General features: G+C 45.6%; 2 protein-coding genes across 2 annotated transcripts; both read left to right on the top strand.

The window, feature by feature from the left end:
• The first annotated feature begins 2615 nt into the window (after positions 1-2615).
• LOC149278404 (geranylgeranyl transferase type-2 subunit beta-like) lies at positions 2616-7253 on the top strand. Its single transcript, XM_089502018.1, has 9 exons — positions 2616-2687; positions 3068-3175; positions 3508-3705; positions 4251-4356; positions 4819-4871; positions 5471-5581; positions 6004-6129; positions 6844-6993; positions 7113-7253. Exons 1-9 carry the CDS (start codon positions 2616-2618, stop codon positions 7251-7253), a joined length of 1065 nt encoding a protein of 354 aa, XP_089358144.1.
• Positions 7254-8833: 1580 nt separating this feature from the next.
• Positions 8834-26729, top strand: LOC149278403 (mutS protein homolog 4-like). The gene is made up of 20 exons (XM_089502017.1): positions 8834-8993; positions 9473-9628; positions 10432-10595; positions 10734-10844; positions 11377-11492; positions 11713-11886; positions 12646-12818; positions 13030-13097; positions 13340-13414; positions 13979-14043; positions 15020-15189; positions 15687-15823; positions 16135-16238; positions 16790-16914; positions 17332-17532; positions 24555-24673; positions 25257-25385; positions 25672-25846; positions 25925-26013; positions 26547-26729. Exons 1-20 carry the CDS (start codon positions 8834-8836, stop codon positions 26727-26729), a joined length of 2694 nt encoding a protein of 897 aa, XP_089358143.1.
• Positions 26730-26850: the final 121 nt, after the last annotated feature.

Below are 26850 nucleotides of genomic sequence, written 5' to 3'. Positions count from 1 at the left end.
TCGCTGATCGCGTTATTTTGTTTTCTGAGTGTTTTTTCATTTTACCTGTCAATTTAGCTTTAAGTCCCCTGGGGGGGGATGTTGGACGTGCAGATTTTTCTCTTCATGATTTTAAAATTGCACAAAAATGTATAAAACAAATTTATCAGCAACTTGACAATAAGGGCGAGATAATTTAATGGGGAGGAATAATCCTACAGATCCTGAGAACAGGAGGTTAAGGTGGATGCTCCCTTAGTAAATACAAAGAGGTTATCGGAAAACATTGTTTTATACAGTAAACATGTTTTGGGCTTGTAACGGGCAACGATTGGGAACAGTGACAGATTACAAGAATATGGTAAAAATACCCCCCCAGCAGATGCCTTTTTAGTGAATTTATAAGCAAAGTTGTTGATAGAGATGTGATAGAAAATATATGTATACCGGTATATTTTATACAAAAAATAAAATAAAATAAAAAAATAATTTAAAAAGTAAATTTTATGAACTTGTCGGAGGGAGAGACGAAGGTTCCCAGTATCTGTCGGCTCCAGGACTCATTCGCCCCGATTAATGTCTCTGGGGGTCATCTGTTTAAATGTCTCTTAATAATGGAGGCTGAAAGCTGTGACCGTCGGACGTGCACCAAACGCGATCTCCCAAATTCAGCGAATGGCTGGGAGGCAGCAGCGGCTCCGTGTTATTCACGGGTATTTAGAAACGTGGCTGGCGAGCCTCTGGGGCTCATAAAATACAGGGGGGGGGGGGAATCTAAATCTCAAGAACAAATGGAATGAAATATTGAACTTTGTGTTGTACATCTTCTAATCCACCGCGTGGTGTCACCGTTGGGCTGTATTTCTCAGTGAAACCCAGAACCTAACGGCAGATCGGCCCCATCCGGCCCCCGTCTGGTTGCCCGTTTCTCCTGCTGTATCAAACCTTAATCAGTCGTTGGTCTCGTCTTAGATTCAGGAGCCGTATGTCTATCCCATGCATGTTTAATCCCCTCGCCGTATTACCCTCTAGCTGGGAGACTGCTCCGCTTATCTACCACCATCTCAGTAAAGTAAAACTTCGTTCCATCCCACCCCGGTCTTTGACCCTCTAGTGTTAGGTTCCGGTCTCTTGATGTAACTTTTCTCCTCCTTTGGAATAAACTTCTATCCTCTAAGTGACTGAGGAGAGAATGTTGAATGTGAAAGAAGTACCAAAGGATTAATTATTAACCCCTTCAATCCCCTATAGACGTACCGGGACGTCCAAAAAACGCCCACAAAGAAACCCCTATGGATGTCCCGGTAGGTCCAGCCCTTCGTTTGACAGCCTGGACTCCCCCCTGGCAGCAGAAGCCGGCATCACCGGCTTTCTGCTGCCCGATCTACCGTAACAGCTTCCGGCATGAAAGCCGGTAAGCTGTTACGGTTGAAAGTGCCCGATCGCGCAGTTGCAAACACGCGATCCTGCCCTCCGATGAGGCACAGAGACGCTGCGATCTCTGCAGGTCTGTGAGGACCTGCATAGAGATCACAGTGTGATCGGTGCAGGGGGATCGCGGGGAGGGGAGTGAGAAACCATCTCTCTCACTCCCCCTCCCGTCCTGAAAGAAAAAAGCAGAAAAAAAAAAAAGTTCATTCATTTAAAAAATAATATTAAATAAATCATTAAAATAATATAATACAAAAATTTTTTATATTGTGAGCTGTGATGTCATTGTGACATCACTGGCATGTTCAGGAGGTCCCTAGGAGGACCTCTAACCATTTCTGTGTAAAAATAATATATAAAAAATAAAAAAAAATGTAAAAAAATTAAAATAAAAAATAAATTAAAAACAAATATATAAAAAAAGATAATAAAAAAATTATTAAAAAACCTTACATCCCATTGCCCTAGCATAACATCTACCCAGTATAACCCTCCTGCCCCCGTTCACAACCCCCAAACCCGTTAAGCCATAGGCATAAAAATTATACAAAATTGTACACCTAATAGTATGCTCCCTGGTGCTGGGAAAGTCTGGAAAATCTATATAAATTAGGTATTTCTGAAATCAGGACACCTGAATTAATAAACTTGGAGGGGATTTTCCATCACTTTACCTAATTTTGTGAGGATTCAGAGGGAAAATGTAAAAAAAAATGAGTTTAATTTTCTAATCTTCGCTAGTTTTTACTAAATTTCTCATTCTAAATTTTCAGCTAATCATCCAACTATGGTATCAAACGAAAGCTCTATCTCTCCTTGAAAAAACAATATATAGTTTACATGGGTGCACTATTCACAGGAAAAGAGAATCATCGCTAAACCGACATACCCCAAAAATGGCAAAATTGCTCTGGGCTTTGAGGTACCAAAAACCCCTGGGATTGAAGGGGTTAAAACCACTGATTTCACAGATTTTTTGTCCCAAAACAAATAATCTCAGTGAGATTTGTGGGTTTTCAAGGATTGCGAGTACTCCTGCCCCTGGGGCACGTAGCTGCACCCTGTAACCGACAGGTGGCAGCATGTGCTTTATATAAGGCGAGAGGTGGATTATGGGAATTGTAGTTCTTCATTCTACGCAGGGTCTGTGGGCGGGACATTTATTGTGTTTATAGCCACTAATCCCCAGAAAGACTGTTGGGCGGATGGATGAGGACCCCCATCCCGGCAGACAGGCAACGAAAGGGCAGCTGGATGACGGACGCCCTCGTCAGGCAGTGAGTAACGCTGCTGGGTGAGGACCCCTTGCCTGGCAGACAGGCAGTGAGTTGGGCAGCCGGGGAAAGGACCCTTTGCCCGGCAGACAGGCAGTGAATGAGGCAGCAAGTGGGCGAGGATCCATTGGACTGAGGACCCCGCCCGGTTCCACCATGGTAAGTCTTCACCTGTCACTGTTACTCGGGACCGTAAAATGTGCCGTTAGTGGCAAACGTTGACTTTTCATTATTAGATGAAGCAGCTTCTTAAATTTGCCTGAGGGCACAGCCCCTGGCATCTGCCTCAGACCCCCAATCTGCCCCCCCCCGGTCATATTTGGGGTGAGATGAAGCTTCTCTGTCATGTAATCAATATTTTTTTTTATTATTTCTATTTTAAGGGAACCCCCCAGAAGGACGTCATCGTCAAACCCGATGCCCCCAAAACCCTGATGCTCGACAAGCATGCGCAGTACATCGAATCCTACGGAGCCAAGAAAGATGATTACGTGCGTGCGGCTCGGCAAATCCTTATTTCTTCTGCGCTTTCCTGTGTCGCCCCCGCTTTCGTCCCCCGTATCGCGTTTACAGCGTTGACACGTATTTCACACGCCTGAACCCTGCGGCTCCTTTACACGAGACCAGAAATAAGATCCTTTTAAATGCAGCGCCAGATTCTTATTTTACACGAGGGGTTAAAAAAATGCTCTTTAATAACTTTATACGTAAAGGCTTTATGAGTAAGATATCATTTAAAGATTAAAAATGCTGTATAAATTGTACAGCGCTGCTGAATATGATGGTGCTATAGAGATCTAATACGATGTCTGTTCGCTTTTAGGAATACTGCATGTCGGAGTATCTGCGCATGAGCGGCGTCTACTGGGGGCTGACCGTTATGGACCTTATGGGGGAGCTGCATCGAATGAACAAAGACGAAATCTTAGCTTTTATCGCGTCGTGCCAGCACGACTGCGGCGGATTCAGCGCCAGCATCGGCCACGATCCCCACCTGCTGTACACTCTGAGCGCCGTGCAGGTATTGCGTCATAATGCGCCGGAGTATTCCGCGTTATCGGTATCCCAGAGACAGAACAGATGGAGACGATTGTTATTTAGAATTCCAGCAGCGTATCTATTGGAATGCGCGAGTATTTTCGCTCGCTGCCGGCTTATTGCTGATTGGCTGGAGTGGGAAGCTGCGGCACGATGTTCCCTGGAGAAATTCTCATTTCCGTGTAGATCGCAATTTAAAGTTGGCTGTTTGCGAGGAGGCGGCGCTGATCACTTTTGTAGTGTACAGCGCTGCAGAATCTGATGGCGCTATAAAAATAATAAATAGAAAAAAAGTTGCTTTACGCTTTGTGGTGTCTTAGATTAAGCTGAACTGAAAACTTATCCCGGTTCAGAATTCTGTACCTGCAGCACACGAGCCTCGCCACCATAATTATTACTTTACCTACTAGAATCAGGTTTGTCATCAGTTGCAGTGAAATGTAAAAAGTGTGAAAAAATGTGAAAAGGGTTTTTTTTTTTTATTATTTTTTTAATTTCCTTTAATTCTGTGATTTATTTTTTTTGCAGATTCTCACACTTTTCGATAGCCTTTCTGTAGTTGACACCAATAAAATAGTGGAATACGTCCAGAGCTTGCAGAAAGAGGATGGATCTTTTTCTGGAGACAAGTGGGGTAATGTCTTCTTTCCTTTTTTAATGTAAATATTTGAGTATTTGGGAAAATAACTGCATTTAAGGGAGTGAAACGGCTGATCGAGTCCAAAAGAGGGGAAAGCGCAGAGGATTCCTGGGTCACGGCGAGCACTCGTCTCTGAGCGTACGCTCTCCGCAGGGGATTTATTACAACTGAAGACGCTGTACAAAAGCCGGCGTCTCTCATTGCTCTTATTTTCACGGTATTCTGTTGGTTTCCGGACGGCGGCTGTTACATTAACAGTTATATGAAGTTTCAGGCTTCCCGCAGGGTCATGTGGTGTCTGAAGGGTTAAAGGGCTGTGTTGCCTGAGCGGAGTTATAGACAGTAATGTATCCGGTATCGAGGAAGAACTGTGCTGCGGCTGGGAAGTCTGCGGCGCTCTCGTGTTTATTGTGTTGTTTGTTTTGCTTACATTGTATAATTTTTTTTGTATTTCAGGGGAAATTGACACCCGGTTTTCTTTTTGCGCCGTTGCAGCGCTTGCACTTTTGGTAAGATAACCGGTTACCGTATTTGTGTTCATAGACCTAAAGAGGGTCATCGTATTAAAGTGTTACGGCGTTTACGATTATATTTTTTATTGCTTTTGGGAACAGCTTGCCGCACGTCCGCAGTTTTGATTGGCCAGGAGGATTGTGTGGCTCGGCAACGCTCTGCACATAGAACTTAATTCTCCAGAAACAAATATATCCTTTTTGATCAAATTCAACATTTTGCCGCTTGATGTACGTGCTTTATTATGACGGCAGCAATCCAAAATCTGGAAACTGAATTTTACTTTACTGAAAGGGAGGCAGATAAATGGAACAGCCTCTCAGCAGAAGTGGTAGAGGGTAATACAGTAAGGGGAATTAAACATGGATGGGATGGACATACGGCTCCTGAATCTAAGACGAGACCAACGACTGATTAAGGTTTGAGTCTTTACAGCATGAGAAACGGGCGGCTAGATGGGGGCCGGATGGGGCCGATCTGCGGGCGGGTTCTATTTGATAATGTTGGTGGTGCCCCCGGGTTATTTGCAGATACCTTGTCTTGTCTGTGAGTCTCTCCCTTTTTTTCCGTACTAACCAGTTTTCTGCCCCTGCAGGGCCGGCTGGACTCTGTTAACATACAGAAGGCCATAGAGTTTGTGTTGTCCTGCATGAACTTTGATGGAGGCTTTGGCTGCAGACCGGGCTCCGAGTCTCACGCCGGGCAGGTAGGAAAAGATTTCCTGCAATCAGGAAGCAAAATGAACCGATTGGTAAAAATGAACCCTGAAATAAGCCGTTTCTGTGTTTTTGTAACCTTGGTTTTTTTTAAGGAAAAGAATATCTTTGGAATTGACTGCATCCAATCCAAAGCAGCCCCCCCCCCCCCATACTTTTCATTTAAAAGCCCGGTGCATATATTCAGATCTGTCCTTTATTGCTGAAGATTTATTAAGTAGAAAAAGATTCTGTGCTGTTAATTACCGCCAGCGGTTCATGGTGCACGGAGTAGTTTTCCATTTGATCTCGTCCCCTCTACACTCCTCGTAGGGGGCGCTGTCGCACGTCCATGTCCGCCGCTTCCCGTATGCAAGCTGCGCGCGTATTTCTCCAATGCAGCGCCGTTAAGGCCTTATGTTTGTAATTCTAGATCTATTGTTGCACAGGATTCTTGGCCATCACTGACCAGCTTCACCAAATCAACGCTGACCTGCTGGGCTGGTGGCTCTGTGAACGGCAGTTACCCTCCGGAGGACTCAACGGGCGACCCGAGAAGGTATGTGCCCCCCGACTCGCTAATGGGTGGGATCATAAGAATTCCAAACCCAGGAGGACTTTCCTTCAGAGACGAAGGTGTCACCTTGTGCTTATATTTTCTGACCTTGTTGGGCTTATGGAATTATCCATGTCCCTTTATATATATATATTTATACTGTTCAAATGTTTGGGGTCACTGAGATGTTTTCATGGAAAACAAGGAACCCAGGAGTGATGGGAGTGATAAAGGGCCATTGGAACCCAGGAGTTATGGGAGTGATAAAGGGCCGTTGGAACCCAGGAGTGATGGGAGTGATAAAGGGCCATTGGAACACAGGAGTGATGGGAGTGATAAAGGGCCATTGGAACCCAGGAGTGATGGGAGTGATAAAGGGCCGTTGGAACCCAGGAGTGATGGGAGTGATAAAGGGCCATTGGAACCCAGGAATGATGGGAGTGATAAAGGGCCATTGGAACACAGGAGTGATGGGAGTGATAAAGGGCCTCTGTACACCTATGAAGAGATTCCGTTAAAAATCAGCCGTTTCCCGCTACAGTAGTCATTTATAGCATTAACCCCGTCTGCACTGGATTTCTGATAAATTTCATGTTATTTTAAGGGACAATTTTCTTTTCTTTCAAAATCAAGGGCGTTTCTAAGTGACCCCAAACGTATGAACGTTAACATACTATATACAAACAATATACATACGAATTATATTTTTTTTATTAGCTGCCGGACGTTTGTTATTCATGGTGGGTTTTGGCTTCCTTGAAAATAATCGGGAAACTCCACTGGATTGACAGAGACAAACTGCGCCTGTTTATTTTGGCGTGCCAAGATGAAGAGACGGGCGGTTTTGCCGACAGACCAGGCGATATGGTAGGTGATCGGCAACCGGGGACATGAACAATTCATACAAATCAAACAAATGGGGGGGGGGGCATATAAAAAGGCATTATGTAATTTTTAAATATTTTTTATTCTGTGTTTCCTCGAAGGTCGATCCGTTTCACACGCTGTTCGGAATCGCTGGGTTATCTCTGCTGGGAGAAGAAGGAATTAAGCCGGTGAATCCGGTGTACTGCATGCCGGAAGAAATCATTCGGCGAATAAACGTTCAACCCGAAACCCTGAGCTAGAGTCCCCCCCCCCCCCCCCCCCGGCCCCCGAGAACCCCCTTCATCACACCGATTACAGCAAGACGAGGGCCACCAGTGAAACAAACACTATAACCGTTACATCTTTATTAATAAACACGTTTATCGCCATGTTTTGCCGTTGGTATCGCACGCGTTTTACGTTTCCCCTCGTTGGCCGGAGCAGGAAAGAAGTTTAAATATAAGAAGAAACGTTTTCGCCGGTTCGCTAAACTTGGGCGGGCTTCAGGGTTACAATGTGTCTGTTTTCAAGTTTTTTTGTTGAATATTATTATTTTTTTGTATTTTAGCGCGTGGCGGGTCGAGAGCTGCTATTTTATTTATGAAGTAACAATAATGGTTCCCGAGATTTATTACATCAGATGTGAACGTATCGGTTGATTTAAGTGGCTTTTCGCATTGTGGATAAAATTGAACGATGTATTAAAATGCATTCATTAACAATAATTAAGTTCTTGGTTCTGTATTAAGGGTTCTAGGACCGATCGGGTTGGATTACAGAGGTCTAGCGATCCAACGATAGATTTCCTTTAAAGAGTATATATGAACAGAGCGTTTGCTGAGCGGTTCCGTGAGATAACGTTTATTTATTGATGGGAAGAACGTATCTACGATATAGATAAAAATGTTTGCATATGATGAAAATATATCGGTTTTTAATGACTGTAAATTATGTGGAATTATCTGTTAGAAAACAGCTGGATTTATTCAGACCTGATCCTCGCCGCAGGCTCCGGCAGAGACACGTGGAGCAGCAGATGAACCAAAGGGTTAAATAAAATCATTTTTCCCCCCTTTGAAACTGGTCTTAATGCCCCTCGGAATGGTAATTGTTTATTCGGGGCGAGGGGGTTTGTTGTATAAACGAGTAAATTAAGGCGAGATGTGTGCGGAATCTCCGCTGTGGCGTCCGTTCTGTGGGTTTTCAGGGATATTTTACTGGTTGATTTTCAGACGCCGTCCGCGTTTATTTCCCCAAATATAGGTTTCCGCCGCAAAAACAAAAGACGGAGGAGATCGGGCTCCGTGCGTGGTGGATTGTAATAAAGAAGTATGAAGAGCCGTGTGTCTGAGGGGCCCCGGGGCCACTGATGGCCGCAGGAGCTTTGATTCCTCGTTTACCGGCCCCCGGTATCTGCCCCCACCTAGTACCGGGTGTAATGCGCTTCTGTACCCGGTCCCTGCTCCGGTTTGTACTGGGTGTAGGGTATGTTATAAATGGCCCCAGTGCCTGCCCAGTTTGTACCGGGGTACCGTGTGTTTCTGTACTGGGGTAATGTGAGTGGAAAGTGGGGGTATTTCCTATCATTACTGCCCCGGGCCCTGTCACTTGTAGTATTAGTGTCTGCTTTGGGCTGAGATCGGGGGAGTGGGGCAGGTAGCAGGGACAGCCCATGGTTGCCATGGTGATTGCTCCTGCACGCCAGAATTACCTCTCATACAGTCTGTTGCCCCACAGGCTCGTTGTCCTGTCCCAGGCAGGAGTAACCGGGGTATTTGAGCAGCTGCCGAGGGGGTGTCTGAGCCCTGACTGAACGGCAGGCCTCCCAGATCATCCACACATGGCGGGAATCCCGGTGTCCGGCTCCGCGGGGCTCCGTCTCAGCCTCATCCACACTCCTATCCGCCGGGGGGCGACACCGGGGCCCTGGACATCAAACAGCAGCGACCCGACCCCCCCAACCGGAGAGGGAATAGGTGCGGACAGCGGAGGCCTCGAAGGTCTGGGTGTGAGGGTCAGAGGGGTATATGAGAGGTCGGGGGTTATTTGAGGGGCTGAGGGATGTGTGATTGGGGGATGTATGAGGGGCTGGGTGGTGTATAATTGGGGGGATATGAGAGGCTAAGGGGATTTGATAGATTGGGGGGATATGATAGATTGGGGGTATATAAGGGGGTGAGGGGATATGATATAGATTGGGGGTATATGATAGATTGGGGGTATATGAGGGGCTGGGGGTATATGAGAGGTTTGGGGGTATGTATGAAATTGGGGGATAACATGTCTGCTCCGTGGAGCAATCACTGCACCCTCGTGTCGCACAAGCACATCCATGCGTGGGACACGTGTTACAGACGTGTGCTCACATGTGACATGCGTGTGCCAGACGTGGCCGCTCGCTAACGCTGTGTATCCGCGGCCCCCGCTGCGCTCCGGGTTACGTAACGATGGATTCTCTCCGCAGACTCCTGTTTCGCAGACAAGAGCTCCTTTGCTGAAAATATTAGCGCCTTTAACTTCACCTCCGTGACCAGCAGCTCCTCGGCGAGGGGCCCCGACAGCGGCCGTGCGGACAAAGCGGCCCCAGGCTTCCTCGCCAAACCCAAAATACCTACCCCTGTGACCGGGTACTCAGGTACTGGCCTAAGGGCTTCTACCCCAATATGTGTTTGTGCTATAAGGTGGTGATAGCATTCCGAGTCCCGCGCCGGTTATGAGACCCGGTCCTCTTGTGTCTGGTTAGTTCTGTGGCTGCCAAGGAGCTGCCCCTGAAATATTAACCCTTTAATAGCCCACGGTGAAGATTCTATGTAGTGAATCACCAGAGGTCTCTGATACCGGTCGTCATGGAAACCTTGACTTGTCATGATTTAAAGATACACTTAAATGAATGCCCTGCATTCACCCCGGCTACTGAACCCGTCCGCATGTGCGGATTCTTCACGTTACTTGTATGGAAGACTAACGTGCCGCTGGCAGAACTGAGTCACAGCCGGATGCAATACCGAGCGCAGCCACTGGGAGGCAGAATGTGTCCGTGCGGAGCGCCTGCGCGGAGACCCTGATATCAGATTATAGCCGGCAGCCCCCTGGTTATTCGAAATAATGAATGAAACAGAAATCAATTGGAATTAAAACAAGGATCAGTTTAATCCTTTAAGAAAAAATAATGTGCTTCCACTGCCCGATAAATAGGCCATTCTGGGGGTTTTCAAAGTTTTTTTTGTTTTTTTTAATGGATCGTGTATACATATATATATATATATTTAATCCCCATTACACATATATATAAAATATATATATATACATAAAACATATACTTATATAAAATATACATATATAAAATACATACTTAAAAAATATATAGATATATAGAATATATATATATAAACATAAAACATATATAAAATAAAGTTGCAGTAAATGTTTCTGTTTCAGTGACTTCATCGTCCGCGGTATCGGCCCAGTCTGCCTCTTCGATTATTGTAGCTGTAGTGGAAGGACGCGGACTGGCCCGGGGGGAGATAGGAATGGCCAGCCTCGACCTAAAGAACCCTGAAGTTGTGTTATCCCAGTTTGCAGACAACACAATTTATGTGAAGGTAAAAGCTCCTGAGATTTCTGCGTAAAAACGGCTGATTTTTAATGGAAGCTCTTCATAGGCGGACATCGCACTAGTACTTGATGTCAGAAAATGTCATTAATGGGCTTTGCAACAATATTTCCCAAAACGGTTTCAGGTGATAACCAGACTGCAGATTCTGTCTCCGCTGGAAATTCTGATGTCAAATACAGCGTGCGAGAGCGGCAGCTCAACGAAGCTATTCCGCCTGATAACGGAGAGCTTTAAGGTGATTCCACATCCATTAAGCCAATACTGCGCCTTTAATGCATAGAAACACAGACTCTGCCGGCAGATCGGCCCCATCCGGCCCCCGGCTAGTCGTCCGTTTCTCCTGCTGTAAAGATTCAAACCTTAATCAGTCGTTGGTCTCGTCTTAGATTCAGGAGCCGTATGTCTATCCCATGCATGTTTAATACCCTCACTGTATTACCCTCTACCGCTTCTACTGGGAGGCTGTTCCATTTATCCACCACCCTCTCAGTAAAGTAAAACTTCCGTCCATTCCATCTCTGACTCTCTAGTGTTAGATTCTGGTCTCTTGTTGTAACTTTTCTCCTCCTTTGGAATAAACTTCCCTCCTGTGCTTTATCAAATCCATTTATATACTTAAATGTCCCCCCCCCCAGTTAAAAACGTTTCATTCCCTGATCTTCGCCCCTCTTGATATTTCTGTCGATTATTTTATCTGATTTCCGGGATTTTAATTTCTGAGCTGAAATGAATGTAAAACGAGGTGTTTATTAATTTATTATTTGCAGGACGTTTCCTTCACTTCTGTGCAGAGGAAATATTTCAATGAAACCAAAGGCTTGGAATATATTGAGCAGTTATGCGCCCCAGAATTCGGCACGGTCCTGATGGAAGTGCAGTCTAAGTATGTTTATTAAATATTAGTGTAGAATTTCCTGTTATAAAGCATGTTGTTAATATTTTATTTTTTTATTCGTTTTTTTATTTTATTTATTTATTTTTTTGTATAGATTTGGCAGGGTGAGGCTGCCAGATGCTTGTTACAGAAAATGTATTTGCTATTAAAATGTTCGTTAAAGTTAATCGGAATTACAAATAAAACGAATGTCGGTTTTTTATCGCAGGTACTATTGCCTCGCCGCAGTCGCTGCGTTGTTCAAATATGTGGAATTTATTCAGAATGCCGTCTACGCTCCGAAATCTCTCAAGATCCGCTTTCAAGGAAGCGAACAAACGGCTCTGATTGATTCGACTTCTGCGCAAAACCTCGAGCTTTTAGTCAACACCAGAGACTCCAGGTATCCTCTGCGAGAGTTACTGCTACGCTCGGAATATCTTCGTTCTGGTATCCTGGAGATCTGGCCACATTTATTCTGTTAATTGTGAAACACTCACCCGTTACCGAACCAACCGGAACGTTTGGAGAAGCGCACGTCCCCTCCGTGTTTGTGTAAAGGGATAGTCTGTCTCATTTCCGATGGTGCTCTGCTGGAGCCGTTAAGCTCTCTATGAGTAAAATAAAGTAGCTGAGACCGTTCTCCTACGCATTATTATTATTATAATTTATTGTTTTGTATAGCGCCATCATATTCCGTAGCGCTGTACAATGGGTAGACAGGACATAATATGTAGTATATAACATAACCGTTATAGAAACAACAAGTTTAGGAGGGCCCGGCTCAAAGAGCTTACAATCTAGAAATAAATACAGCGTACAGGAATAGACAGCGGGGATACAATGAGATTTATATTTATATATGAAAAGCAACAGTTCTGCTTCTCTGAGATATAAATATGTAACTCTGGGCTGGGGGTGCGTGCCAATTAACACAATGCACACAGAAGCCCCCTATTTCCTAAAAAAAACTACCATGTTAATAACGGCAGCGGTGGGAAATTTTAAGCTTCCCCTAATTTTGGTTACCGTTGTTGGCCCTAAAATGTGGTTCTCCAGGAAGATATCTGTTCTGTGAAACCCGGCCCGTCTATAGCTCATGTATTCTCCTTCCCATAAAACCCGTTTAGGATTCATATAATATGTTTTAATGTCTCCAAAGGAATGGCCACACGCTCTTTGCTGTCCTAAATCACACAAGAACCCCAGGCGGGAGCCGCAGACTGCGCTCCAATATCCTCGAGCCCCTCACAGATCTGGAGACCCTCAGCACGCGGCTGGACTGTGTGCAGGAGCTCCTGGAGGACGAGGAGATGTATTTCGGGCTCCAGTCAGGTGGGGAGAGTTTGGGAGACGCGTCTCGGGCGATTCGGATCCGATAGGAGCGGGAAATGAATGTACGGCTGGTTCCTCCGTGACGTACAGGATCTCCGTGCCTCCGCCAGCCGACACACACGTCACAGGAATCCAGAGGCTCCATTCGGTTGGGTATTCACGTTTTTTACATTTAATCATAAATATCCCGCTAAGCCTGATGTGTTTTTAGTTCTTTCCAGGTTTTTGGACACGGAACATCTCCTTTCCAATATAGTTCAGATTCCGAAGCAGGACACGGTACGTAAAGAAACGGCAGAAACTTTGTGCAAACGTTCATTAACCTGATTATCCGTCTATAGAGGCCACAAAATATCACGCCGACCGATATATAGCCTGTCGGGATGTAGCCTGAAGCTTGTGTTTGCTTCTGGAAAAGTAAAACCGAATCCGATTGGCCGCTCTGATGTGTAAATAATGGCGTAACGGTGATGATGAATAAAATACCAGTATCTGAATTGGATAATTTGTTTATTTAATAGGATAAAGCCGCAGACGCCAAAATAAGCTATTTGATTTCACTGAAGCATACGCTGGAGCTTATCGACCCTCTGAAGGTATGCCCAGCCCAGGGCTGCACAGCTCCGGTCCGGAGGGCCGCGGACAGGGCACAGGTTTCAGATATGTTATCTTAAGCACTGAGATCTCAATAAAAGATCCATTAAGTTACTTTCCGTTAGGCCGGGGTATGCAGAATCCCTGCCCTGGTCTAGCGCGTTAAGTGGCATCGTATATATTAATTAAACCCCAATCCCTGGGGTACGCGAAGTCGGGGGCACCGGGCAGACTCTTCACACGCAGCTCGATGTCGTTGCAAGAGAAAGGGGCACCGCCAGGACCCGATGAAGCATCTCTCAGGGAAATAATAGAAGCCTGGGTGTTATTATTTAAATTATTTTCCATTATTTGAACTTTTTGGTCTTATTCTTAAGGGTTTAATGTTTCCACAAATGTCGTCATAGTCGTCCTAATCACAGATTTAAGTCCTCTCTTTAAACTGCTGGTCATTATATTAGCACCGTTCTTGTCCAGTCCCTGGGGGGGTATCTTGGGAGTCTTTGAAAGTCGTTTCCATTTCTGTTGCCAAAAGTGTGACATTTTCTCCTGTTCCCATTTATTAGGCTGCACTAAAGAACTGTAAGACGCATCTTCTTAAAGCGTACTCGGCATCGTTGGAAGATAAGAGGTAATTGTTTCCAAAACACTCCGATCCGGTCGACACTTCAGAGTAGGGAATACAACAGATTGCTCTCCTAATCTATTGGAACTACAACACCCACAATGCTCAGCATGTGCCCTAGAAGAAAATAAGTGTGTATATTTCGTGGGATTTGATTTCTAAACAGCTAGGCAGTTACGTGTCTTATGCCCTTCGCTGTATGCAGAGGACACCGTGTACCGGGGGGGGGCTTCCCAATGAACAAGAGGACATGGTTAATGTGACAGGTGGGGAAAGGCATTAGGATCAGGGGTAACATCGCTTGGCTGTCCAGGTAAAGCTTCCATTCCCATGAAGCCCAGGCATTGCTTTAGTTCAGTGACGCTCGGAATCTGCAATTTGCCCGCCACTTAATAGCAGCTGAACAAAGGGAATTCATTAAGGAGCCGAGCAGACTTAAATATCATATACTGGACAATCTCATCATTATCAAATTACATTTATTTATAGAACTCCAGCAGATCCCATAAAACTGACAATATTCAAAATTAACTTTAATATGAACTGACATAAAACATACAATTACAGAAGGAAAAGAGGGCCTGTTCTTATGAGCTTACAATCTATGTCAGGGGTTCTCAAACTGCGGCCCTCCAGCTGCTTCAGGACTACATCTCCCATAATGCTCCTTCAGCTAAGGGGCTGGCTGAGGAGTATGGGAGATGTAGTCCTGCAGCAGCTGGAGGGCCGCAGTTTGAGAACCCCTGATCTATGTGATGAGGTTGAGGGGGGACTGGACAAAATTTATAAGTGGCCTTGAGACAGAGATGTATTTTTGCACCACGTCACGGGATTAGGCTGTAAATGTACGGCATATATATATATATATATACATACATATAAATATATAAATCTCTCTCTCTCTATATATATATAACCGCATCTCTGTGTATAACTACCTGACTTTGTAGAAAAACGAGTTGCAACCTTTTTTTTTTTTTAGGTTTGATATAATTCTTGAAAAAATTAGGAGTGTCGTTAACGATGACACGAGATACACTAAAGGCTGCCTGAACATGAGGACCCAGAAATGCTACGCCGTCCGGCCGAATATCAATGAATTCCTGGACATTGCACGGAGGACCTACGCAGAAATCGTAGATGATATTGCTGGTAATAACCCTCAGCCATCCATTGGGTATAACGGTGTGTCGTTTATCTCTGTGATGTTTCATCTGCATTGTGCCACGTATGTTCCATGTATGTGCCACGTATGTTCCATGTATGTGCCACGTATGTTCCACGTGTTCCCTTCTCCCGCCGGGATGAGCTGCAGCTGTCTTTAACCTTTACACCAACTGCTATAATGGGGTCTGCATCATTAATATGGGTTTACTGTTATTATTATTTATTGATTCATATAGTGCCGACGTATTCCATAGCGCTGTACAATGGAGTAAACAGGACATGTCCAGTAGTGCATCAACTAACAATTTGGACAGAAACAAACGGCGAGGGTCCTGTTCAAATAAGCTTACAATCTAATCTACATGTCACTCCGTCAGTGATATAGCGGCATCGTATCCAGCATTACAGTCACACTTCGGTGGGCCCTGCAGGACAGATAGATTATTTGCTGAAATAACTTGATGTTTGTATCCGTCCCCCAGGAATGATCTCGCAGCTCTCCGACAAACACAATCTACCCCTGAAGACCAGCTTCAGCACCGCCAGGGGCTTTTTCATCCAGATGAACACCGATGGAAGCGTGAAATCCACGGCTACGCTTCCTCCTGAATTCGTCAAGGTGAACAAGCGGGGGCTCTCATGAGGTCGTCCCAAAACTCTTCGTCACAAAGGACCGTTCTCATTTTACTAATCAAACCGAGTGACGGCGTAAATCACTCTCGCTGGTGACTTTGAATCCATTCTAACGCCGGACGGGAAGTCAATATAGAATTTGTCAGTAGGTTAAAGCCATTAGCCCATTACTCCACCTGCTGTAAGACCTCACTCAGCCCTCGCTCTGTCCTCCAGACGTAAATTATTCTAGTGATGTCATTGCCTTTGCCGAGTGATGTCATTGTTCAGTTCATGTTTGACTCCTATTTCTTCCAGGTGACTCGAGCTAAAAATACCTACAGTTTCACATCTGTGGATTTAATTAAAATGAACGAGAGATGCCAGGAATCCCTCCGAGAAATCTATCACATGTCATATCTGTAAGATTAAGGCTATTTTCCAAAACATTGAGCCAAAATAAAGCAGCTTTGTAAATTATTTATTATTATTATTTTTATTAGTTATTAAACTTGTTATGGAAAAAATGATAGATGCTGTGGTCGCATTCTCCCACTTTTATCCAAACTTTGACATAATGTTATTTCAGCCGCTATAAAACCTGTTATATTTGGGACCGAAAGCTTTGCTTCTTGCCAATTGCTGAAATAAAGCATTTATTGGGGTCTTTGCGCTGCCCGTGAGCCACGCGGCGCTCCGTGTCTTGGCTGCTTCTCATTGAGCGATGAAGGAGATGCGAGGCGGATTTTTAATCATAAAAGAAACAAACTATTTGATTCATTTGTAATCAGATTTATTTTGTATTAAATAATATAAATCAAAAGCAGGATCGGTTAAGTGACATTGCTTGTCTGAAGCCCGTGGAGGGACAGCGGTGGTCGTAATTATGGTGTTGGTCGTATTACAAGGTTTCCAATCGGCGTCCGTGTCACAGTTTGATGTCATTCTCCACGATTTGTTTCTTTTTTTCCAGAATAATCTGTAAACTCCTCAGTGAGATTTACGAACACATCCACTGCCTCTATAAATTATCCGACACGGTCTCCATGCTGGACATGCTGCTGTCCTTGGCTCACGCCTGCACGCTCTCAGACTACGGTAACTCGCAGTCCGTACGTTTCATGTTCCCACGTCTGATGCGTTAGTCCTCGGAGAGACCGTCAGCCGCGTGGATTCTGATTTGCGCAGACTCGTTCTTTAACAATTTTTGCTTCATTTGTGCATTCGTACAAATCCCCGAAAATCGTTAAGGACCCCCAAAGAAATTCATTATCCGTTCAAAATGTGAAGGAGACGAAGGGTGAGGAAAATAACTCAAGTAATGTGTTCTAAACTGAACTTTATTTTGAAAGGTAATAAACGGTATATATTTCATCTGAACCAAAGGTTGCGAAATTCAATTAAAATTCACCCGAAACGACTTTGCTCTCCGTACACAAATGTTGAAGCCATTACTGCATTTCAGCCGCTCGTTGGTCTTCTCACCGCTTGCCACGTTCTTCTTTTTTTTCCCAGTTCGCCCGGAATTCACAGATACTTTAGCAATAAAACAGGGATGGCATCCGATCCTGGAGAAGATTTCCCTGGGAAAACCCATCTGTAATAATACGTACATGACAGAGGGAAGCAACTCCGTAATCATCACCGGACCCAACATGAGCGGGAAGTCGACTTATCTGAAGCAGATCGCCCTGTGTCAGATTATGGCCCAAATCGGTAAGAAATGAGGATACGTTTTTAATAGATGGTGCTCTGTGTTCTATAGAGTGTAAACCCCTAGATCTATATACATTAATAACCCCCCAGCGCTGTATACATTAATAACCCCCCAGCGCTGTATACATTAATAACCCCCCAGCGCTGTATACATTAATAACCCCCCAGCGCTGTATACATTAATAACCCCCCAGCACTGTATACAGTAATATAACCCCCCAGTGCTGTATACAGTAATATAACCCCCAGCGCTGTATGCAGTAATATAACCCCCAGCGCTGTATATAGTAATATAACCCCCCAGCGCTGTAACATAGTAACATAGTAACATAGTTCATAAGGTTGAAAAAAGACCAAAGTCCATCAAGTTCAACCTATATACATATTGTGTCCCTACTGTGTTGATCCAGAGGAAGGCAAAAAAACCCTTATGAAGCAGATGCCAATTGCCCCATACCAGGGGGAAAATTCCTTCCCGACTCCAAATATGACAATCAGAATAAATCCCTGGATCAACGTTCTGTCCCTATTAATCTAATATCCATAACTTGTAATATTATTGCTTTCAAGAAACACGTCCAGGCTCCTTTTGAACTCTTTTATTGAGTTTACCATTACCACCTCCTCTGGCAGAGAGTTCCATAATCTCACCGCTCTTACTGTAAAGAACCCCCGTCTGTGCTGGTGTAGAAACCTTCTTTCCTCCAGCCGTAGAGGATGTCCCCTTGTTATAGATACAGTCCTGGGTATAAATAGGTCCTGGGAGTGATCTCTGTACTGCCCCCTTATATATTTATACATAGTTATTAAGTCCCCCCTAAGCCGTCTTTTTTCCAAACTAAATAACCCCAATTCTGATAATCTTTCTGGGTACTGTAGTCCTCCCATTCCCCTTATTACTCTGGTTGCCCGTCTTTGAACCCTCTCCAGCTCCACTATATCTTTCTTGTACACTGGTGCCCAGTACTGTACACAGTATTCCATGTGTGGTCTGACTAGTGACTTGTACAGGGGTAGAATTATTTCCTTGTCGTGGGCATCTATGCCCCTTTTGATGCACCCCATGATTTTATTTGCCTTAGCAGCAGCTGCCTGACACTGGTCGCTACAGGTAAATTTACTGTTAACTAAAACTCCTAAGTCCTTTTCCATGTCAGTCGTCCCCAGTGTTTTCCCATTTAATACATATTCCCAGCCTGGATTTTTCTTCCCCATGTGCATAACCTTACATTTATCTGTGTTGAACCTCATCTGCCACATCCCAGCCCAAGCCTCCAACCTATGCAGATCCATTTGTAATCGTGCGCTGTCCTCTATTGTGTTAACCACGTTACAGAGCTTAGTATCGTCTGCAAAGATTGATACTTTACTATACAATCCCTCTACAAGGTCATTAATAAATATATTAAAAAGAATAGGACCCAAAACTGACCCCTGTGGTACCCCACTAGCAACAGTAACCCACTCAGAGTATGTACCATTAATAACCACCCTCTGTTTCCTATCACTGAGCCAGTTACTTACCCACATACACACATTCTCCCCCAGCCCAAGCATTCTCATTTTATGTACCAGCCTTTTATGTGGCACCGTATCAAATGCTTTGGAAAAATCAAGATATACGACATCCAGCGATTCACCCCGATCCAGTCTTGAGCTCACCTCCTCATAAAAGCTGATCAGGTTAGTTTGACAGGACCGATCCCTTGTAAACCCAATGCTGATATGGAGTCATACATTTATTTTCATTGAGATTCTCCAAAATAGCATCTCTTAGGAAACCCTCAAACAGTTTACACACAACAGAGGTTAAACTAACAGGCCTATAATTCCCCGGGTCACTTTTTGTCCCCTTTTTGAATATTGGCACAACATTTGCTATGCGCCAGTCCTGGGGAACAGACCCTGTCACTATAGAGTCCTTGACTATTAGAAATAGGGGTCTGTCTATTACATTACTTAACTCCCTTAGAACGCGGGGTGAATGCCATCTGGACCTGGTGATTTGTCTATTTTGTTATCCCCCCTGTAGTGCGGGGGCCGTCTGGGCAGACAGGGCTGTGCTGGCTGATTAAGAGCCCCAGCCAGATTATAGGATCGTCTCTTTGAAGGCTGGGGCTGAATCCACATCAGTCTCTGGGCCGGTTACACAATAAACACAATATAATATATTACCGGGTCACAGTATACAGAACCGGACACAAAAGTGCTCCGTGACCCGGCTAAACTTCATATGACACATGAGCCAGCTAGCCTGGCCCTGTCACAGTTATATTACTGTATACAGTAATAAAACCCCCAGCGCTGTATACAGTAATATAACCCCGAGCACTGTATACACTAATATAACCCCCAGCACTGTATACAGTAATATAACCCCCCAGCACTGTATACAGTAATATAACCCCCCCAGCACTGTATACAGTAATATAACCCCAGCGCTGTATACAGTAATATAATCCCCCAGTGCTGCATACAGTAATATAACCCCCAGCGCTGTATACAGTAATATAACCCCCCAGCGCTGTATACAGTAATATAACCCCCAGCGCTGTATACAGTAATATAACCCCCCAGCGCTGTATACAGTAATATAACCCCCAGCACTGTATACAGTAATATAACCCCCAGCGCTGGATACAGTAATATAACCCCCAGCGCTGTATACAGTAATATAACCCCCAGTGCTGTATACAGTAATATAACTGTGACAGGGCCAGGCTAGCTGGCTCATGTGTCATATGAAGTTTAGCCGGGTCACGGAGCACTTTTGTGTCCGGTTCCGTATACTGTGACCCGGTAATATATTATATTGTGTTTATTGTGTAACCGGCCCAGAGACTGATGTGGATTCAGCCCCAGCCTTCAAAGAGACGATCCTATAATCTGGCTGGGGCTCTTAATCAGCCAACACAGCCCTGTCTGCCCAGACGGCCCCCGCACTACAGGGGGGATAACACAGGTGGGGGAACCCATTGTATTCTGTAATCCCCTCACCTGATACATCCCCTGTATACTGATGGGATTTGTGATGGGATGTGGCTGATGGGAGTGGGGGTTGGGTTCGGTACACATTGCATTGAGATTGTATAAAGTTCTGTGTGTTTGTAATAAAGAGAGTTCTTCTTGGTTTGCTACGAATGGTGGTCTGGATGATCCGTGGATAGCTGAGTGCGATCCATATGAGGGACTGACTGGTGATTCCTCAGCCCTCAAACAGGGGGACCCAGCCTTGGGTACGGTGACCCTGTAACAATAACCCCCAGCGCTGTATACAGTAATATAACCCCCCAGCGCTGTATACAGTAATATAACCCCCCAGCGTGTATAAAGTAATATAACCCCCAGCGCTGTATACAGTAATATAACCCCCAGTGCTGTATACAGTAATATAACCCCCCGCGCTGTATACAGTAATAACCCCCAGCGCTGTATACAGTAATATAACCCCCCAGCACTGTATACAGTAATATAACCCCCAGCGCTGTATACAGTAATATAACCCCCGGCGCTGTATACAGTAATATAACCCCCAGCACTGTATACAGTAATATACCCCCAGCACTGTATACAGTAATATAACCTCCAGCGCTGTATACAGTAATATAACCCCCCAGCACTGTATACAGTAATATACCCCCAGCGCTGTATACAGTAATAACCCCCAGCGCTGTATACAGTAATATAACCCCCCAGCGCTCAGAGCCGGCCTTAGGTGTTCTGGCGCCCTGTGCGGACTACTCCTCTGGCGCCCCCCCATCCCAAAAAAAGAAAGGAATAAAAACTTGTAACAAAACTTGTAAGAAAACCCCAATCACTATATACTACGCCAAACATTGATGTGGTGTAGGCCTACCACTTCATTGTCTGGCTTAGTAGTAGGGATGCACCGAAACGAATTCTGGACTGAAACCGAAAGTGCAGCATTTACCTGGCCAAAACCGAATATGACCCCCCCCCCCACACCATAAAAAAATCTAACACTTTTATTTAAAGTAAGTAACACACCAAAATAGGACAAAACAATTAAATAACAATATTATATATATATATATATATATATATATATATATATATATATAATTAACAGCAATCACATTCCTATCATGCCCAGATTCCAGGATGTACTCGCAGACTTGGCATGATAGGAGTATGATTGCCCTATCTACCCCTTCTCACTCTCTTCTGCCCTATCTACCCCTTCTCACTCCCTTCTCCCTATCTACCCTTTCCCTCTTTGAAGTTCACTTACCTTTCAGGAGTCCTGCGGTGGGGGGTGCAAGGCCTCTGCCTCCCAGCTCTGTATGGAACAGTATAGAATGATGGGAGTTATGATGTACTTTTAGAGCATAATTAGATGATGAAAAAGACATTGGGAATGGTACAGCATAACACCCATCACTCTCACACACTTACCAATCCACACATATACCAATACACACATATATACCAATCCACACACACACCAATCCACACGCACACCAATCCACACGCATACCAATCCACACATATATACCAATCCACACATATATACCAATCCACACATATACCAATCCACACGTATATACCAATCCACACGTATACACCAATCCACACATATATACCAATCCACACACATACTAATCCAATCCAATCCACTCTCACTCTCACTCTCACTCAATGCTTTCCTACCTTTCCTCTTTTCTCCTTACAGCTTCTTTTCCTCCTCTTCTTCAGTTCTTCTGTCTTCTTCCGGGTCAGAGGGCACGGACAGCGGTGGGCGCGGCTTCAGTGTTGTGCGCCGGGATCTAACAACAAACCCCGGCGCACAGCAGCTGTTGCCGCGCGGATCACAAGGGAGCGGTATCGGAGGTCTTTAACAGAGGGAGATCCTTGAACCGGCTTAAAATCACTCAAGGGAGCCGGAGGTCTGTTAAAGACCTCCGATACCGCTCCCTAGCGAGCCTGCTCCTCCAGCGGCGGACATTACTGTCCGTCTCTGGAGGGTTGCCGGGTGCCCCCCTGATGAGCGTCACCCGGTGCGGACCGCCCCCCCCGCTACGTACGCCTACGGTGGCGTCGGACCCCGCGGCGGCGCCCCCTGGATTGTGGCGCCCTGTGCGGTCGCACAGGTCGCACACCCCAAAGGCCGGCCCTGCCAGCGCTGTATACAGTAATATAACCCCCAGCGCTGTATACAGTAATATAACCCCCAGCGCTGTATACAGTAATATAACCCCCAGCGCTGTATACAGTAATATAACCCCCAGCGCTGTATACAGTAATATAACCCCCCAGCGCTGTATACAGTAATATAACCCCCAGCACTGTATACAGTAATATAACCCCCCAGCGCTGTATACAGTAATATAACCCCCAGCGCTGTATACAGTAATATAACCCCCAGCGCTGTATACAGTAATATAACCCCCAGCGCTGTATACAGTAATATAACCCCCCCAGCGCTGTATACAGTAATATAACCCCCAGCGCTGTATACAGTAATATAACCCCCAGCACTGTATACAGTAATATAACCCCCAGCACTGTATACAGTAATATAACCCCCAGCGCTGTATACAGTAATATAACCCCCCAGCGCTGTATACAGTAATATAACCCCCAGCGCTGTATACAGTAATATAACCCCCAGCGCTGTATACAGTAATATAACCCCCAGCGCTGTATACAGTAATCACTGAAATCCTCCAGTAATCGGACAATGCGATTCAATCCAAACGAATATAAAAGTCCGGATCCCCTCGATACGAAGAGAAACCCCTTTGCATTTATACTTTACTATCCATCATCGACTTGATTATCTGAGAGCTGCAAACAGCAAACACTTATCTGTAAATGTTACTAAAAATTACTAAATATTCAAATTTATAATAAATAATAATAAATACAATTTGACTTAAAAGTATTGTTTGAACATTTGCTCTTTTTTACGGACCCTGTGGCTTTAATTACGTTAATAGCCGTCAATGACCTGTAAGGTTTAGATGAAAAGGCGTGATTTTTGGCTGTGTGAATTTTAATGAAAACGATGAAAATCGTTGACCTAGAACAACCGTCTTGTAGCTGTCATCTTGCCATCTTGTTGCCATCTCATTGCTATCGGGTAGCCGTCTCGTAGCCGTCTCGTTGCTGTCTTGTTGCCGTCTCGTTGCCATCTCATTGCCATCTGGTAGCCGTCTTGTAGCTGTCTCGTAGCCGTCTTGTAGCTGTCTCGTAAGTGTTAGTTTGAGGTCTAATAAAGGAGACATATCTGTCAGACTATAACAGCCCTCAGAGGAATGTGGGGAATGCTAAAGAACGGAGCGTTAATAAACTGGTGATTACCCCCCCCCCCCCCCCCCCCGGCCGCGTGGCAACAGAGACCTAATCTCCAGGTAAATTACCAGCTTGGCGCGGAGGCGGATGTAACAATGTGTCACTATAGCTCTATCGTGTGTTCAGGGTCATGGCTGATTTAATGTTTGCGGTTCTGGGAAGAAAAGGAGTTGGCCGGTTCCGTTTCTGCTTATAATTAACGAGGAGCCGGGCCTGGACCCCTAAACAGCGCATGGGCTTTAGGAATAGCTCCGGGGCCAGCGCTGTGACCGGTGTCAGTGCAGCCTCGGGGGTGTCTAACACTCACATTACAGGCAAGGGTTAATCAGGCATTTTTATTATTAGTATCCTTTATTTATTAAGCACCAACATATTCCGCGGCGCTGTACAATTTAAATACGGGGGGTTTTCTTAACATTTACACCCAAAGATACAACATGCGCAGAACGACTCTGCCCGTGAGCTTCCAATCCCCGGCTCCCATAGGAGCTCCCATGCGCAGCCTGCGCTCTGCCCCCCGGGGGTGACGGAATGAACGCTCTTCATGGTATAAGAATCATAGAGCTGCGGTAAACGCAGAATAGAGAAAATATGTGAGAAAGTTTTACTTTACTGAGGTAGATACGTGGAACAGCCTCCCAGCAGATGTGGCAGAGGCTGACCCGTGAGGGAATGTGATCTGGGATGAGTTTCTGTTTGGATCGCAGGGTCGTTCGTCCCGGCCGAATACGCCTCCTTCAGGATTGCTGAGCAGATATTCACCAGAATCGGGATGGATGACGACATTGAAACAAATTCATCAACGTTTATGAAAGAAATGAAAGAGGTGCAAATATTCCTTCAAACTGTCTGTAATAGGGACTCAAGTTTATTCGACACTGAGAGGGTGGTAGATAAGTGGAACAGTCTCCCAGCAGAGGTGGTAGAGGGTAATACAGCGAGGGGATTAAACATGCATGGGATAGACATACGGCTCCTGAATCTAAGACGAGACCAACGACTGATTAAGGTTTGAGTCTTTACAGCAACAAGACGGGGGCCGGATGGGGCCGATCTGCCGGCAGGTTCTGGGTTTCTATCATTTATAAGGCAGACTGGTCAGTGAGAAATGAGGTTGGTGAGAAATGTCACACGGGGTCAGTGCTGTGCGGGGGGGGGGGGGGTGATTACTGGCGGCCCCCGGGGGTTGTTAGTGTTGTCATGTAGCTGGTTACGTGACAGTCCGGCACACAGACACATGTTTTCTGTAATATGTTTCCTGGTAGTTGTCGCTAAGCGGACTCCCAGGGGGGGGGTTTGCCGCGGGGCAGCCGAGGTTCAGACATGCCCCATTACCACAAACATTTCAGTGTTGGAAATACGATAGTGAATACCCGAAAATTGTGAATATAATGAATTGTGTTTTTTAGGTGACGTACATCATACAGAACGCCAACGCCAGGTCTCTCATTATAATCGACGAGCTGGGCCGAGGCACCAGCGCAGAGGAAGGGATCGGCCTTTGTTACGCCGTCTGTGAATACCTCCTGGGCACGAAGGTACTGTCAGGGTACCCGAATCTAACGAGAATGACGCACATTAGTCACGGGGAAGATGTCCAGGGGCAGCTTGTCCGCTCCTCGTGGGAGGGAGGGGCGGGGCTAGTGGTACATAGACACAGGGTGGGAGGGAGGGAGACGCAGGGGTAGTGATAAATAGACAGGGGGTGGGAGGGGCCTAAGATTTAATGCTGACGAAGCCCAGGCATTGCGATCTGCTGCGCATGTGAAATTGCCCCTCCCTGGTCCCGCGATTTAACCCCCGCCGGCCGTGTTTCCTCCCCAGGCGTTCACGCTGCTCGCCACGCACTTCCTGGAGCTCTGTCACCTCGGCACGATGTATCCAAACGTGGAAAATTATCACTTCGAGGTGCAGCACGTGAAATCCAAATCCGGCCGCGAGGAGTCCATCTCGTACACCTACGTGCTGTCCAGGGGCCACACGACGGAGAAGAACTACGGTAACGCAGCCTCCGTCACATGAACGCCGCGCTATTCATTCATCTGACGCTCGCTAATAATCACGCCTCGCCCCGCAGGTCTGAAAGCGGCCGAACTCTCCTCGTTACCAGCGGCGCTCCTGCAGGATGCCAATCGCATCGCCAACCAAGTCGCGGATCGGATCTTAGTAAGTACCCCGGGTGGTGACGGGGCGGCCGCCGGTAACAGGAAGTATAAACAGTCCACAATGGTGGAGATAACTAAATGGGGAGGAATAATCACGCCGACCCTAGGAACAGGAAGTTAGGAAGGGGGTTCCCGTGAGCTTTATTTAGTGTAGGATTCGATAAAATGTAACAGATATATTTGTAACATTTATTTAAAGTGTAAGTCAATCTAGTCCTTAATCAGTCCTTGGTCTTCCCTTACCTCTACCTCTTGACCACTTCTGCTGGGAGGCTGTTCCACTTCTCCACCCTCTCAGTAAAGTAAAACTTCCTTCCATTCCATCTCAGTCTTTAGTGTTTCCATAGATTCCGGTCTCTTGTTGATTCTAGTAGATTCCGGTCTCTTGTTGCCCATTATTAACCCCTTAACTATGTATTTAAATGCCCCCCCCATCTCCCTTCTATTCCCTTCCTGTCTCGGGGATGTTGGGAACATTAGTTGGCTGTTTATGTGTTTTTTGCGTTTATCTTTTTCTCGTTATTTACTAAACAGCAGAAACAGACGAGCTCCCCGCGCAGCGCCAAGCACACGGCGGCTTATCATTTGGCCGCGAGGCTCGTGCAGACAGCTCGTAACTCGCGCCTCGACCCGGCCAGCCTGCGGACCTTCCTGAGACATCTGCGGAGGAATTACGAGTCCGAGTGCCTCGCAGCCGACCAGCTACCGGCCGAGTAGCAGCCGTGTTTACCGAGCCCTGCAGCCAGGTATTGGTGGTAGGGAACCCGACGCTCTATCTGAATAAGCTGATATCTAACCTGCTATACATTACGTTATGTTATATATCGCCAGCGGCTTC

This window comes from Sceloporus occidentalis, unplaced genomic scaffold (genome assembly GCF_023333645.1).
Source record: "Sceloporus occidentalis isolate IW3139 unplaced genomic scaffold, rSceOcc1.0.p SCAF_190, whole genome shotgun sequence".
NCBI lineage: Eukaryota > Metazoa > Chordata > Lepidosauria > Squamata > Phrynosomatidae > Sceloporus > Sceloporus occidentalis.
This window is presented reverse-complemented; position numbering and strand designations above follow the sequence as displayed.